Source organism: Corvus hawaiiensis, chromosome 7, assembly GCF_020740725.1.
Source record: "Corvus hawaiiensis isolate bCorHaw1 chromosome 7, bCorHaw1.pri.cur, whole genome shotgun sequence".
Classification (NCBI taxonomy): domain Eukaryota; kingdom Metazoa; phylum Chordata; class Aves; order Passeriformes; family Corvidae; genus Corvus; species Corvus hawaiiensis.
In genome coordinates, this window is record NC_063219.1 from 40,801,601 (window position 1) to 40,818,284 (window position 16,684).

General features: G+C 52.1%; 1 protein-coding gene across 1 annotated transcript; it reads right to left on the bottom strand.

Moving 5' to 3' along the window:
* Positions 1-339: 339 nt before the first annotated feature.
* LOC125328952 lies at positions 340-13,629 on the bottom strand. The gene is made up of 11 exons (XM_048310236.1): positions 13,594-13,629; positions 13,450-13,503; positions 13,313-13,356; positions 13,177-13,232; positions 13,070-13,110; positions 12,922-12,960; positions 11,570-11,696; positions 11,069-11,175; positions 9,299-9,592; positions 7,738-7,830; positions 340-4,368 (listed from the first exon to the last, which is right to left on the bottom strand). Exons 1-11 carry the CDS (start codon positions 13,627-13,629, stop codon positions 4,306-4,308), a joined length of 954 nt encoding a protein of 317 aa, XP_048166193.1. The 3' UTR covers positions 340-4,305.
* Between the last annotated feature and the right edge of the window lie 3,055 nt (positions 13,630-16,684).

Here is a 16,684-nt window from a genome sequence, read left to right on the forward strand (position 1 = left end):
AGCCCCGGCACTGCCGAGGCCGCCGCACCCTCTGCGCACAGCAGCGCCCGCCTCCCCCTGCCCCGGGGCCGCTCCCCCGGGGGCCTCCCGCCCGCCGCGACCCCGCCCAACGAGCGCGGCTGCAGCGGGACGAGCCGCTCCCCCGGCCCGGCCGCTGGCGCCGAGGCCGCTGCTGCCGCTCCTGCTCTGACTGTGCCCGCTGTGGCGCCGGGGCCTCGCCGGGGCTCGCTTGAGCCGCTCATCCCACAACTGCCGCGTGAGACCTGATGCTCTCCTTCCTCCCCCCCCGCTTTCTCTGGGGCTTGCACGCTCCAGTACAAAAACCTCTGGCTTTAAAAGGCCAGTGAAAAATGTTTCTTCTTTATTTCCAGAGCACAGGACATCCTGAGTGGGAATGGATACACAAGGACCGCCAAGTCGAACCCTTATGTGAATGGCTCCTCTGGCGATTGAACCCACACCTGGCCATTCTCAGCACCCTGCTCCAACTAAGCCAATCTCAGCTCCTGGCAATGTCCTGCCTGGGATAGGAATGCCAAGTGCCAGCAAGGTTCATTCCTATGCAAATACAGCTCCTTCTTTTATGCTAATGCTGCTTTACACACCAGCCCCTGCAATGGCCACAGGGCAGACCTCCATGGCCAGCACCTGATCATGGAACAACACAGGTGAGCAGTTGTGTGACAGCACTGAACTCTTCCCATAACCCTGATTTCCTGCCCTTTCTAGGATTTACCTAACAGCTGTAAAGGTGCTCGTTCCATGGCCCTTTCCAGGGAGAAATGAGCAAGGTAAGTCCTGAGGGTTCACTTGGTCTACGGCCAAAGCTCTTCTGGAGAGTGTCAGGGTTGCTCCTGCCTGCAGAGGGGCCTTTCCCACAGGTGAGTGTTCACAGCCCAAAATCCCAGGGGCTGCTGAGGCCGGGCCAGCTTTTCCGGCCCAGAGCTGCACACAGCTCTCAGCGACTCCTGCTCCCTGCCAGGAGTGTTCCTTGGTGCTCCCTCCGTTGTGTCCCAGCTGGCAGGGAATGGGGGGAGGGAGAAGGCCGGGAGCCCCAGGAAGGGAAGCAGCAGCTCTTGTGCTTTGGATTTGCAGAGAGGAGCTGTGCCTGCAGTGTCCTGCCCGTGGCATGCAGCGTGCCGAACACACATGCCGGGAACGGGCACTGGGCTGCCTAGGCAGCACTGGGATGGACATGGATAAAGGGCTGCCCGTGGCCCCTTGGCCAGGGGCCGCTCTGAACAAGCACCCGGAGATGCTTCAGCCCCGACAGACCCCACTGACACCCCAAAAATACCCCAAGGAACAGCTGGCACTGGGGAATGTCAGCACGGGCTGTTTGCAGAGGGGCTCAGACAGCAATTCCCGGTGCTGACCTCCCACACACCTGCCAGCTATGTCCCAGCCACCCAAAATGCCTTCCCTCCCAGCCTGAGGATATCATCCCTCAGCAGCGTTAAAGCCAAGGCAAGCTTCCCCCACAGCAATGAAATGCCAAGCAATGCCCTCAGAGATGCCTTCAAATGAAAGGTCAGAGTCAGAGAAATCGCTTTGGATTGAGTTGGGAGATTTTGGGGAGCTAGCTGGAACTGCACAACTGATGGAAAGCTTTCCCAGGTGGCTCCCACTGCAGGCGCCCTGAAGGCAGGGATGTGCATCCCTTTCCTGAGGGAAAAGAACTTGCAGAGGCCACTCCTGAGGCTCTGGAATGAAATCAGCTCCTGCAGGGAGAGAAGGGCACAGGGGCTGCCTCAGCACGGGCTGGGAGCGTGTCCAGCCAGCGCCTTCTCCTGCTTTAAAATATCACCTGGAGCTCCAGCTCGGGGGGTGCAGGCAGCTGAATTCCAGGGAACTCTGTCAGGTGCCCCCAGGGACATGGGGGGGCTGGGGGATGAGGGTTACAAACAGCAAATTCTATGGAACATGAAGCTGTCCTTGCCCTGACCCTGCTGAGCTTCCCTGGAAGCTCTGCTGGTTCCTGACACACCTGGTGTTAAATAGGCAGCTCTGCATGGGAATATCCATGCTCCAGGAGGCACTGGGAGGCTATTCCAGTGGCAATTCAGCAGGGAATTCAGGGCTTTGGGTAGAATTCATCTGAACTAGCAAAGCTGAACCCCAAATCTGGGCACCACACAGGGAACAATCTTTGTGCTGCCCTGGCAGCCAAAGCCCCTGGGCTGGGAAATTTCAGCAGGCAAATGGATGGAATGATCCAAATGCCAGCATCCCCCAAAGGGAGAATGCTATCGCCTCCCTTTGCTCCCAAAGTGTCCACTGTGTTCCCCACAGGTGCCCTGGGGATGCCAGGGAGGTGCCTTTGCCCACAGTGCCTTTCTCCTGCCCCTCTCCAGCCCGAGGCCTCTTCTCCCTTCCCTGCCAGCTGCTGCCAAGGAAGGAGGACACAGTGAGTCCTGAGTTTACCTCAACATAGTCCTTCCCTCACCTTGAGATGACCTGAGATTTTACCCCCAAAATGTCCCCATCTGTCTCCTTCTGAGTTCCTCATTTTTTACAAGGAAGCATTCTTTCTCTGCTCTGGAGATTACCACAAGATTTGCCCCCAAAACTTTCCCCACCTGTCCACTACCTCTTTCCTCATTTCCACCTCAATCTTTTCATTCTTTGCCCTACAGATGCTTTCAATTTTTACCCCTCCGAACTTCCCTACCTGTCCGTAAGTGATTACCTCAGTTTACCCTATCAAGTGCATTCTCTCTGCTACAGATCACCTCAGATTTTACCCCCAAAATTTTCCATACGTCTCCACCACTGAGTACTTTATTTTTACCTCCAAATACTCATTTTCTACCATGGAGATTCCCTCAAGTTTTACCCCCCAGATTTACCCACCTGTCCCCAGCAATTCCCTCAGTTTACCTCAGGATGTTCCTGCTCTGTCCTAGAGATGACCTCACATTTTACCCCCTCAGTTTTCCCTACCTGCCCAATTCTGATCACCTCCTTTTTACCTCAAAACACGAGTTCTGTCTTCTACAGATGAACTCGGATTTTATTACCAAAATGTCTATTTTGTCCCCTGTACACTGACTAGATTTTAAAACCAAAACCATGCAGGTTATGTGTCTTACCCCCAAAATGTTCATTCTGTCCCCTACAAATTAGCTCAGATTTTTTCTCAAAACCACTTATGGTTCCTACATAATTACCTCAGGGTTTTCCCCCCACATTCTACCTCATCTTGACTACTGATCACCTCATTGCTTCCTCAATATGTTCATTCTTTGCCCTACAGATCTTCCCAAGTTTTACACCCCAAATTTCCTTGCCTAGCCCCAGTGACTGCCTCAGTTTATGTCAGTGGTCACACTCTCCCTAGAGATTACCTCAAGTTTAACCCCCAAAATTTTCCTTACCTGTCCACAACTTATTACCTCATTTTTACCTAAAAAGATTCATTCTCAACCTTTAGATTATTTCAAGTTTGACCCCCCAAAATTCCCCTACCTGTCCACTACTGATTCCCTCATTCTTCCTTCAATATTTATTTCCTTTCTACCATGTAGCTTCTATCAAGATTTACCCCCAAAGTTTTCCATCTGTCTACTACTGCTTACCTCATTTTTACCTCAAAATGTTCTTTCTACAGCTTATTTAATATTATTTTTACACAAGTTTCCCTATCTGCCCACAACTGATTCCCTCATGTTACCTCAGTGTGTTCATGCTCTTCCCTAGAGATTAGCTCAGATTTAGCCCCCAAATTTTCCCCACATGCTCAGTACTCATCACCTCATCTTTCCCTCAAAGTGTTCTTTCTCTACTCGTGAGATTTTGTCAAGTTTTGCCTCCAAAATTTTCCTTATTTGTCTACTACTGAGTACCTCGTTTTTGCTCCAAAATATTCATTCTGTCCCCTACAGATTACATCAAGTTTTACCCCCCAGTTTTTCCTTCCTGTACAATATTAACTCTCTTCCACCCCAAAAATGTGCATTCTCTCCCCTAAACATCACCTCAGCTTTTCCCTCAAAAATGCCACCTCGCTCCCCTCGACATCCCCTCCCATTTTCCTACACAAACAATTCTTGTGTCCCCTCTCAGTCACCCCAGGTTTTCAGCTAAAAATGTCTCCTCTGTCCCCTCGAAGTTATCCCAGGTTTTCCCAGTGAGGAGCTGCAAGGAATTCAGGCAGGGCCAATGACACCAGGGAACAGCTGTAAATTCAGAGGCAGAGAGAGAAGATCTACCAGGAAAGGGGAAAGGTTCAGAAAACATTTCTGCAATCAATTAATTAATAATTATTTCCAGTTCCCCACTGAGAAGAACACAACCTCACAGCTGTTAAGGCCTGACAGTTCCCTGCAGGGAGAGCTCAGCACATGTCCACAGAGGCAATCCCAGCATCTGCAAGAAAGAAAGAAGCAGCAAAAGGTGATTTCTTCTCTTTCAAAGTTATTTCAAGTGCTCACACCCAAACCAACCTTTGCTCTTGATTTTGGCCGGGTGCATCGTGAGCGGTGGGCACAGGTCATGTCATCCATGCTGATGTGAGTGATGCTTTCTGGGGGAAATCAGCTGATTTCCAAAGTTCCCTTCCTGCCCCGTGCCTGATCTGCACAGGAGAAAACCTCTTCCAGGAAGGGATTGTGCTCCCTCTAATCCCATTTGCCCAGTCTGTTCCATGGGGATATTGCCAGCCTGGGGCAGCAGAGGCACACGCAGCTCTCAGCACTCTCTGCTCCAAGCACAGCTCTGGGCTCCTTTGCAGACTGCCTCTGCCGTGGGGTTTTCTCCAGGAGAAGCCAAGGAATTGCTCATGGAAGGGTGCAGATTACATTATCCCAAAGGGAAGCAAAGAATAAGTACTCCAGGAAGAGCCCTTGGCATCTGCTGGGCTGAGGTGGGAAGGGGACATTCATTCCCTGCAGGGCCAATACACAACAACCTCCAACCCAAAGCACTGACTGGCAGGTGGGGTCTGACAGCACCACTCTGACAAACCTCCTTGTCATTCTTCCCTGCAGTGACTTTTGCAATCGAACTCTGAAGCTGACAAGCCCAGAAGCTCTGTCCATCCACTCTGGAACGAAAGGATACTCCCAGGGATGAGGCACATTCCCAGCAAACGCTCCCAACACAGCCTGGAGGCACCGCTGGAGCTCGGGTGTGGGGCTGGGAAGGGCTGCCAGGAGCACGCAGCCCCCAGGTGGGGTGGCAGTGGCAGCAGCAAATTCCCACAGGCTGATGGCACAGCAGTGCCCACGGGAGGTGCAGGGTTAATTCTGCTCCCTGCCCTGCCCCATCCCCGCAGGAAATCTCCAAGGGGGAGAGAAACTCTCAGGGTGCCCAAAATGCAGCATCTGTCACCCTGATCCCGCTTCAACTCAGCTTGGGGGGCCAAACTCCTCCCACAGGTAAACACTGAGCTGACCTGGTCAGTCTCAAACACAGCCCCAGTTCTCAGCTCCAGCCTGCTCCTGGGGCTGCTGCCACATTCCTGACAAGGAGCCCCTTTGGACAGGGCTCTCTCTGTGTCTCAGGTGCTGGGCACTGCAGGGACCAGGGCAGCCCCCTCTGGGGACAATTGGGGATTCATCCCACACCACAGGCAGGACCAGGGGCCCTCCAGTACAGGCTGGTGGGGCCAGAGCCCATTGGGTTTGGCTGCTCAAACACCAAAGCTTTTGGCAAAGATGGGACAAGTTAAGTGGGTTTTCCTGTCCTGAGAGAGAGAAGAAATTGTTGAAATTAAGCATGGAAATTAAGTCCACTGTGGAAGTCAAAGGCTCCTGGCTTTCCCACTCCTGTTCTGATTGCTCACTAGAGGGTTTTATCCATTAAAAAAATGAGGTGGCACCAAATAAAAGAGCTCTTTTTCAACATTTTTCCCCTACTTACTTTCATACCTAAAAAGGATGTCCATTTTTTCTTAGTGCATTCTTTGCCTAATTTTAACAGAACCGTTTTTCCTTCCAGGCCCCACTTGTGGGTTATTTGCTCCTTTGCCATTGGACTTTGGACAAAGGAAGAAAAGGATCTGCTCCACATGGGTGTCATCCTATGGGGAACACCCCCTGTACCAGCCCCAGCCTGGGCCAAGCACACTGCCTCACTCTCCCCATTCTGGATGCTGGCTCCAATCCAGTCTGAGTTTTCCCCTGTTTTCCATGTCTAAGGACAGGAACTTGTCCTGGTCAGGGTGTAAGGCCTTAAACTGCACCTTGATGTGGGGGGCTGGGACTGGGATTCCAGCAGGGAATTCATTGTTTTACAAATAAAAATTATTCCAGGGAGCTGCTGCTTTACCACACAATGTCAGCAAAAGAGAGAAAACACCAAAGGTGTATCCAAAAACAAGGATTAAATGATTCCTCCTGCTTTTAGTGGGATCAGGGCTTATGCTGCCCTGGAATGACAAAGAACTTCTCCCTCAGCCCCCTAGAGAGCTCTCAAAAAGCCAAAGTGCAGCAGGGAAGGAAGGAAAGGCACCTGCTGGGGACAGCACAGGTCCAGCTGCTCATGGGGACTGGGAATGAGTCCGGAGCCAAAAGCACCTTCCCAGGCTGGAGGGGCTTTCCTAAAGCACCACCTCTGGGAAGCAAAGGGCTATGGAAGAAATGGAGTGGGAATTTACAATAATAATCATAATGTATCAGGAAAGAGCAACAACAGAAGCAACAATCATTCCAAGGGAGCAGGAGGGATGCTGAGCTTTAAACAAGGTTTGAGTGAGGCAGCAGCTCCTGGGAGGTCTAACCCACAGCTCCAGGTCTGCGCTTCCAGGAGCACTGCAAGCTCCTACTGCCCAGGCCCTGGCTTTGCCTCCTGCCAGTACTCGGCACCTCGGGCACGGTTGGGTGCGAGTGCTCCAGTGCTGCTGCCCCGAGGGAGCGGGAAAATGGGCATTAAACCCCTTCCCACTGGGCTGGCTCCGAGCTCTGGCTGGGGAAAACATTTGGCACCCCTGGCATTTCAATGCAATCAGTTTCCATCACTTTGAAGATGCACTGAATAAACCCAGGGCACATAAGTAAACCTCTCCCCATAAGGACAGCCCCAGGGAATACACAATTATTCCTATGCCTGGCCAAACAAACCAGCAGCCAGGTTTTGGGGAGAGACTCTCCTTCCCTGGCTGTGAAACACTTGCAGAGGCTTTGGAGTTCATACAAGCTTGTCAGGATTTGGCTACTTCATTTAAATTCCATTCAGATACTGGAATGGAAGTGTCCTAAAGGCACCTCCACTCAGACTTTAATTTTAAGCCCTCTACCACCAAAGAATTTAGATGTTCTTTTCTTAGGAACACCCCACCTCTGCTTCTCTAGGTGTCTCCATGTGGGACATAAATTAAATGTAGACAAATTTTAGAATGCAGCTTCCAAGTCAAGTTACCTGCTAGGAAATTACTCCAGCTCTCTGGCACCTTGGGCTGTTTTAAACACAGCCTGGCCCTTCATGGCTGAGGCTCTGAGCTACACAACTTGTGAGCTGGCAAGTAACAGCAGCTGAGGTCTCATCCCAGCTGTACACAAAAACAGGGAGTGGGGGCTGCACTTGGATACATGCAGGCAGGGTTGGGCCCCTTCTGAAAGCTTCAATCCCTGTTTTTCAGAGATTCAATCAGGGATAATGACATTTTCGCAAAGCTCTCTTAAGGCACGTGAAAACCCGAGTAAGAAAATGGAATCAAACCCTTTGTTCCACTGGCCTCACGCCCCAAATTCCAACGGGACAGACAAGTCCCTCTCCTCACAAGGCAACGTCTCCTACCTGGATCTGTGCCTTCCCCAGTCTTTGGTGGCCGCTGTCTCCATCCTCCCACACCTCCTCATCTTCCTCCTCAGCAGGCCTGGCTTCCTCATCCTGCAGAGCAAGCACAGGGACAGTCACCAGCCTGCTCATCCCAAACCTGGGCAGCAGGGATGGACTGCTGGGACCCCCTGGACAGTCACCCCTCTGCTGGGCACCATCCCTGCTCTGCAGTCCATTCCCGTTCCTGGCCTGGCATCTCCTTTGAACGGGATGTTAAACCGCAACCACTTGCTCTGCTGGGTTTTGGGACATCAGAGACTCCCCCCCAAGGCAGTGGACAAAGCTCCTGTTCCCACAGCCTCTGCCTCCCAAAGCCCTGCTAGGGCCAGGCAGAGCAAGGGAAATCCCTCAGTTCCTGCTGAAAATTTCCTCTTGTGCCCGTAAACCCAGGGAAATCGTGGCTGCCCCATCCCTGGAAGTGTTCAAGGCCAGGCTGGCCGCAGCTTGGAGCACCCTGTGGATGGAATGAGGTGATCCTTAAGGTCCCTTCCCACCCAAAGTATTCTGCCATTCCAGGATGAGTCTGTGATCTCTCCCTGCATTTATTTTGCATCGTTTCCTCTCTAATCTGAATTCCCAAATCGAAATGATTTTTTAAAGAAATCATTTTAAATTATCCCAGGAATAAAAAGGGGTGCATCAAACATACAAGAATCATTCCTACCTCCATCAAATCATTATTAATTGGAAGCCTCTTTCCTCATCTCGTTCCTTAGTTTTCCTTTCCTAGGAAACCTTATGATCCCACAGTTTCTCCAAGAAATTTACTGGGATTGCAGAAAGGTTTGCTTTGTCAGGGAAGCAGGGGGGGTTTACAACACATGTTCCTCTGCATCTTTATCCTTTCACCAGCTTTCCCCTGTAATGGTGCTGCAAGAGAAGTTCAGAATTACTAGAAATTGATCAGGTTCACCTTTTTTCCTCATTCTTTTCCAACTACTTCAAAATTCTTGGAATTATCCTCAAATGAGGCCTAGCAAGCTACTGTGAAAACATCAATCAGAGGAACATCTTGAAAAGAGAAAACCACATCCAGCAGCAGCCAAAACAATGCCACTGCTATTCTTACCTGGTCTCCAGGTGCTCCTGCCAGAGCTCCCAACACCCACTGCCATTCCATGAGGGTGAGGAGGCAGTTTTGGACGTGTTCTTTGCCACGGGATGGGATAACAGAGCCCAGAGGGTCTTTGTGTCCCTTCCAAGCCACCCCATGATTCCATGATACCATCAGCACCTATACCAATTCCATTCTGGAAAGCCCAGTTCCATTCCTCCCATCAACTCAGAATTTCTCCCTTCCTCTCTCTGCTCCACATCAGGCATGTGTTGCCACGTGCCACAGCCATGGGATGCCTCAGCATTGCCTGGGAATGCCACTCAAGGCTGCCCTTGTGGCCTCAGCGCTCCAAAATGCCCAGCTAGTTCCCGTTCCAGTCGGGAATGTCCCAAACAGCAGCGTGGGGTGTGCCCTCTGCCATCCCACCATTGGGGCAGCTCCCATAGAATGTGACCGACTTACTGGGTTTGGAATTCCTGGCTTAAAAGTCAGGTGGTGGAATATCCTCTCCTGGGAATATCCAGAAGACCAGAAGGCTCCCTGGAAGCCACAGGTCAGGGACAGAGTCAGATGAACGATCCTGAACTGGTTTTCAGGGGATGCATCCCCAGCCTGTGGCTGCAAAAACTCCAGAGCTGTTCCTTCCCCTTGGGACAGCCAGGGAAAACATCCCCAGCATGGATTTCTGACAGGAGAAACCTCACTGCTCCAGGCTACTTGGCTCCTCCCAAATCCAGGCCAGCACTCCAACAGGCTCTAAAGACAAAACAACAGCAAAGACCATCTCAGGGCACACGCCACGAGCTGGGTGTCACATTCCTCACTGGAACTGGGCTGTTCCCACATCCCTGTGACAGTCGGGAGCATCCCCCATTCCTCGCTCTTCCATTCAGGAGAAAGAGACAACAGAGCTGTCAAACAGCCAGTGTGTAACCCCAACAATCCAGGGAAAACCACCTTGCTCTGGGGAGAAACATCATGCCCAGTTATGGAAAAAACCAAAGAGCAGTACTGGAAACACTCCCAGGCATGGAGGCTCCCAGCTCCGGAAATGCAGCTCACAGGCTTCTTCCCATGGGAACCCCAATCTTGCCCGGGACTGGGCTCAGGGAGAAAGTCCTGCCCGTTCCACCACTCTGGCACAGACACCCCAGGAAGGTGTCCCTGACCATGGCAAGGGGCTGAACAGAATGGTCTGTAAGGTTCTTCCCAGCACAGACCATTCCAGGAGTTTAAGGTGGATTTGAGCAGCTCCTGGGGACATGAACACCACCCACACCTCCCACCTGGCTCAGCCCAGAGTCTATCCAGCACTCACAGAGAGCTGCTGGGAGCTGAAATTCTCCCTGCTCCCCCTGCCTGGGAAACCCTGCCTCCGGCTCCTGGGAAAGAGGAGCTGCATCCTGCTGGGTGCCCCTGGCTCTGGGCAGCTGCCGCCTTCAGGCGGGGGGATGGCTCGGGCAGCTCCAGTGACTGTTCCACCTCGATGATTTTGTGTTTTCCTGCATTTCCCTGGGCTGGAGGGGAGCAGAGGGTGCGGTGGGAGTGCGGGAAGGCAGCGGCGGGGAGGGCAAGGGGCGCGGCCGGGCACCGCATGGCGCAGGGGGGCTTCTGCTGGCAGTGGAGGGGCGCGACCCGTACAGAGGCGTCCCTGCCGCTGCCGGCCACTGCCCACGGGGCTCCTGCCCACCCCCGGCGCCACTGACCCCACACCCCGTGTCCCCACACTGGGAACCACCATGGAAAATCATGCTGGAATCTCTAATCCTGAGCCCGAGCCTTGACCTTTTACCCCCTGACCTTTGACCCCTTGACCCATTCCTTGACAACCCGACCTTTGATCCCTGACCCCTGACCATCCACCTTTACACCTTGAGCCCTGACCTTTGACACCCCCAACCTTAGCCCTTTGACTCTTACCTTTTGACCCATGACACCTGACCCCATGACCTTTGACCCCCCTGAGCCCTGTGACCTTTGCCCCAACCTTCTACATGTGACCTCTGTGCTTTGACATTGACCACCTTGACCTTTGACCCCTGGACTTTTACCTTTGATTCCCTGACCCCCCAACCTTTGCCCTGACTTTTGTCCCTTTATCCCCTAACCTTTAACCCACTCTACTTTATACCCCTCACTGCTATTGCTGCCTGGAACCCCTCACTCCTGCTCTACACGCCCCAGCCCCCAACCCGTACCTGTCACTCTCCAGCCTGCAGATGTCATCCCTACCTTTTTGGTGTGGGGCTTGGCCTCCTCTGAGGGTTCCAGGGTTATCCCAGCACCAGGCTTACTGAGCTGTGCTGCAGTGAGGGTTCCAGGGTTGCTGCATTGTGCTGCTGGTGGGGGGAAAATGGTGCTGTTAGGGGTGGTGTAAGGGCTGGTGCACTTTTTCCTTGTATTCCTAACCTCCACTGTGTACTCTCCACCCTGTTAGGGAGGCTGTTTGTTTGGCTGCACCCAAACCTTGGTGATGAACATCGCCTCACAGACAGGACGGGACCAAGGAAAAACAAAACCCAGATGGGGGAAAAAAAAACCTCACAGCTGGCTGTTTTCTTATTATAAAGTTAAAAATCAGTTGAAAAAACTGAAAGGCAAAAATCAAACACACAAGGTTAGAACCAGTCAACACACACGCTCTCACAGACTGACACACGCAGACACAGACAGACACACACTCTCACAGACAGACACCCCTTCTTCAGCTTACACACTGACTGCAGCCCTTACTCACAACACTCCACTGATGAAGACGCTTCAACACATCTTCCAACTGCTGCTCCCTGACGTGGAAGGGCAGATTCTGGGAAAAGCGGTAGCATCGGTGACTGCAGGGATCGGAATCGGCCTTGGGGACCTGCAAGACAACATGAGGCAGTCTACAAGTAGCTGACAGCTCGGAGTTATCCCCATACACCAGGCCCGTAAGTTTTCTACACAAAAGCCCACAGACAAGAAATGAACCACAAAGTTTTACAACTGTTCAACCCAGCCATGACTCTGCGTGCCAGGGCAGGGTAGCTCCAAGTGTAAGCACACCAAATAGAAGCAAAGATGACACGAGGACTTGAGATAACTCTCCAGAAGATAAATTCTAGACCTGATATGCTTTGAGGCAATGGAACCTATGGAACTACCACAGTGAGGAGGGTCTAATACACTTCATTGAGAAGTCCATGGCCCATGAAAAAAAGATACTACCAAAAGTGAGAAGGAAGATGGATGAGAACATCTTGTGTACTTCTTCTGCTCTCCAAAAGCAAAACTGTAAAGATGCCGGAATGAGCCCGATCCGGGAAAGTACGCGAGCAGAGATCCCCGCTGCCGCTACGGCCCAGAACGAGGCCGATAAAGCACCGAGACATAACAAAGCCCTGTGACACAGGAGAGGATGGACACAAACTACAGAACACAGACACAAATGACATAACACAGACACGAGCTGAACCTGCCCAGCAATGGGCACAAGATTGCTAGAGCAAGATGAGCCAGAGGCTGGCGATGCCAAAGGAAAGAAGGCTCTATGGCAACAGCACGCGACAGTGAAACGTAACTCCTTCCAAGAAGCCAGTGCCAAAGCTGCTAAGAGGATGCTTGAGAAGCTCAGCAGGCCTAGAGAAGGAGGCAATGACTGCCAGGTGATACAAAGGGATCCCTAGGGAAGGACTCTGCCACCAAAGGCTGAAGTGACGTTGCAAAACGTGACCAACCAGCAAGTGGCCAAGATGCCCACGGGCGGCTATGCCAGCGAGTAGGTAAAACGGAGACCGTGGCAATCGTGCCAGACCCGAAGGCGAGCTCCTCGGGCAAAAAGATCCACGATGACGTCGAGACTCAAAGGCCGATGACAGAGATGGGTGGGAACTGCCCTGCCCAGCAAAGGCTCAGGTGATGCTGAGGAGAAACCCTCTCCCTTTACTTCCAAGGGGCCCTCCCACAACAGCCCCCTCCTCTAAGCTAACTTCCAGTTGCCTCCTGGAACTCCAAAGGTCTTTCCCTTCTCCCAACCATTGCTCCCAACACTTAGCTTTCTGAAGACAAACGGACAAAATCCATCCTTGACAGGAAAAATGCATCAGCACCTCAGATGTCAATACGTTCCCCACGGTCCGCTTTGGCAGCTGCAAAAGATGGAGAACAACGAGAAAATTCAGCCTCTGACAACACACGCCAAAAGAGACCCCTTCTGCAAGGCCCCCTCCCTCGAAACTGCCGAGGCTCATCGCTTACCTGCTCTCTCCAAGCTTCAGCTCCACACCTGCTCACGGTACCTAAGACAACAAAACAGAAAACGTCACTGTTGCCCTCAAGAAGAGCATCCCCGGGCTACTCCACACCACTGCCCCAGCTCACCTCAAATCTTGATCTGACTCTGGAGGTGGCCAGGACAAACCTGCACAATGAAAAGGGACACGCTCAGCACGCTGCCATAGACCGCTGGCCTATCAGACACCCCACCTAAATGCAACTCACCTGCTCGCCTCTGTCCCTTGGCACGCCCAGGGCGGCAGCAGCACCTGCAGAGAAGCAAAGCAAAAACACACGAAACATGCTGAGAGACTGCGAAACCACAGCCTCCCTGCTCCAACTGAAGGACACCACACCTATACCTTAGGCTTGCACCCTCCAGCATCCAGGGCCAGGACATCCTGCAAGTGGACCACCTAAAACACACAACAACGGATGCTTAGAGCTGCACCAAAAATTGAGACCGAGGCCGTAACAACTCATTCTGTCCACCGGTCACAGCTCACCTCACTCCATCGCCCTTGACTGCCAATATCCGGCATTACTTCCAAAAAAAAAAAAAAAAAAAAAAAAAAAAGACGTGGAACAATGCTGTAACATGGTAGCATGACATAGCCCAGCAGGACTGCAGAGAGGGGCAGAGAGGGAAAGCTGGCCAGGATCTCGTTCCCAGCCCTGAGCAGGGGCTTTACTGGCCTGACTGTCCTGTACTACCCGAGCTCTGGGGACAATGAACCAGGCTCAGTCCCTGCCTCACCACGGCCACCGTGAAATTCTGGCACTGCAAGAGTCAGGGGAGGTTTCAGCAGTCATTTCAGCAAGGTCAGAGCTGCTCCCAGCAAAAGCTGTTCTTAGACTACTCCTGCCAGAAGAACCCAGAGTACCTGCCACTGCAGGATGTTTGTGACTTCCAGGTGGAGGAGAAGGGTGGAAACAATCCAAGATGAAGACAGAATGATGAACACAGCAAAGAGGATTTCTGTATGCTCTGCACTGTTTTGTCACGTTCAGCCCTTCCTGGGCTGTTCTCTGCTTGTTGTTCTCAAGATCAACATCTCCGACTAAGGGGGGGTGATGTGAATTCCAAGGAAGTACAATTCAATTCTCCCCTAGATCTTTCCCTAAAGTACAAGATACTGATTCACCTCCCTTCCCACCAGAGTCAATCAAAGAGAATCCAAAAACGTAAATTATGATAATGCGGAATCTGGTCTCCATTAGAAAAATTAATGTAGTATTTTTTATCAGAGCTTTGGTTAAATGTAACAATGCAGGAAGTGCCTGTGCTCAGGTTATTGGAGAGTGCGAGGTTTTCTCATCGCATCAGCCCTGTCAGCTGACAAATGTGGGTGTGCACTAAGGCACAAAGCACCGACGTTTGCACACTACAGCTGGAATCTGCTATCTCCGTGTGCAGACACAACCACTGCTCATTACAGATAAACCCACAAGGGCTGCTCCAACACTGACTTAACCTGGGGAAAAAACAGCACTAAGAGGAGGAAAATAAAAAGCATGGGAGTAGTAGTTTCACCCTGACCAGCTCCATGAGATGGGCAGGAATCAGAGGATCCCCTGAGTAACTCTGAACTTGCTTTTCCTGGTCACCTTTCACAGAATCCATAGCAGCAACCCATGGACATCCCGTGTGTAGGTTTATTCCAAAACCCACTCCCAGAAACATCAGGATATTGCACCTAAAGCTGCCTCTGCCAGAGGGAAGCAAGAGCTGGGGCTGGGAGAGGAAACAGGCAGGAACTTGCTCTCAGGAGAGGCAGCACGTGGGCTGCTGGCACTGCCAGCAGGAGGACGCAGGTGGGAGCAGGTAAAATTCCAATACAAAATGCAGCTGGGGAATGTGACGGTGCAGAGGCTGTAGGTTGGCAGTCTAAGACTTTGGGGTTTATCACAGCTCTGTGAAAGCACCGAATTTCGCCAGCAGGTACCATTCATCCTCCTCAGGACAAGCTTCCAAGAGTTCATCTCTCAATCTGTGCCCCAGTGTGGGCCAAGTGCTGGTGGAGCCTGGGCTGGCACCCTGAGCTCTCACCCCCAGCTGGCACCCCCAGGGCTTTCCAACGTGCCACTGCCACCCAAGCCACAATGGTGGGCCCAGCCACAGCTGGGGCCTGACGAAAGGAAGGAATGAGGAGGGACTTAGGACACAATCCTGCCCTTCAGACAGGCAGATTTACCTGTGCTCCAGTCTCAAGGGGGCTCTCAGTGGATAACTCAAGCATCCCGCGTGGGACACTGGGGCCAAGGAGCAGCTGGAGACAGCTCTGTCACCTGGGCTACCTGTGTGTAGCCATATTTAGCAATAACTGAATTGATTGAAATAAAGGGTAAAAGCTTGACTCAGCCTGTAACTTTCACCTTTCTTTCAAGTGCAAAAAGAAGCAGAAAAATCCATTCATATTGATGCTTTCCCAGTATGTGTCTTTCAGATTCCCAGGTGTTCATCCCCTCACAGAGTTTTAGTGGTGACACAGAAGAAAGTTCTTTGTGTGCTGCCAGAAAAACGAGATTTCTCCCATTTTTTATTTTCACACCTAAAGTATGAAAACATTATCATCACACAGAAGAGTTCTGCACACTCTCCTGTGGGCAAGGGGAAGATTCCCTGATAGGCAGATTCCAATCCCTCCTGTCCATATTTATATCCCTAAGGCCTCAGACCCTCTGTAGGTAACCACGGGGTTCCCAGGTGAGAGGAGTCACTGTGAGAACAGAATTAAACCCCAAAGCACCTCTGAGGAGACAGCGCCTGACTCTGGGAGTGCCTCCCTCTCGTGTGGAAGGTGTGGGTTACTCAGGAGTTACTCCAGGAGTTCCTACTCTGCCCAGGCCAGGCCTGCTCCGGACACTCCCCGTGCCCTCAGAGCCACAAACCCAGCTCAGGGCTGGGCTCAGAGCTCCAACACCACCAGGAATGAGCACTCCCTGAGCCCCCTGCCCTCCCAGCCCTGCTCTAGGCTGGGCAGGCACTGAGGGGCTCACTGACACCTCCAGTGTGGTTCTTTAAAGGTGGTGGCACAGGTGCTCCACAGCAGACCTGTGCGAGACCCAACTTCTCCACGGGCAAGGAAGAACCTCCCAAAGCAGGTGACACAAAAAGCTCTGGTGTGGCCCAGGGACTGCTCAAGGTCACAACCAAAATTAGTTCTGAGCTCAGGGTGGTGTCACTTCAGTTCCCTGCCACTGCTGCCACTTCCTGCCACCTTCAGCTTTTGCTCCAGGCACCAAAATATGAATTTTTCAAGGCCAGACCATCTAAACTATCTGAAATTGCAGCCTGGCCGATCTCAGGAGCTCCCAGACTCACTCATGAGGATGAAGTGACAGACCAGCAGTGAGCACTTCTCCCTCTTCCAGCCAAGCTGTGAATTGCTCCTCCCTCAGCTTCAGCAACCACTTTTCGTGCCAGTTCCTGAAGAGAATCTTGTGCTGAACATCCATCACTTTTTCAATGCAGAGCATTTGGCTTCATCCTCAAGCCCTAGAAATACTCAGCTAAACCAGCACTAAAACCTGATTAAACTCGCATCCTGCACAGCACAATGAACTTGGACTTGGGCAGGAATCAGAATATCTGGG

Bases quoted from the DNA above. Each gene is read 5' to 3' on its own strand.
- LOC125328952 (XM_048310236.1), bottom strand. From the start codon at position 13,629: ATGCCGGATATTGGCAGTCAAGGGCGATGGAGTGAG. The intron at 13,504-13,593 runs GTGAGCTGTGAC...TGTGTGTTTTAG, and splicing joins GTCAAGGGCGATGGAGTGAG to GTGGTCCACTTGCAGGATGT. The intron at 9,593-11,068 runs GTAGGGATGACA...TTTTGTCTTTAG, and splicing joins CCAAGCCCCACACCAAAAAG to AGCCTGTTGGAGTGCTGGCC.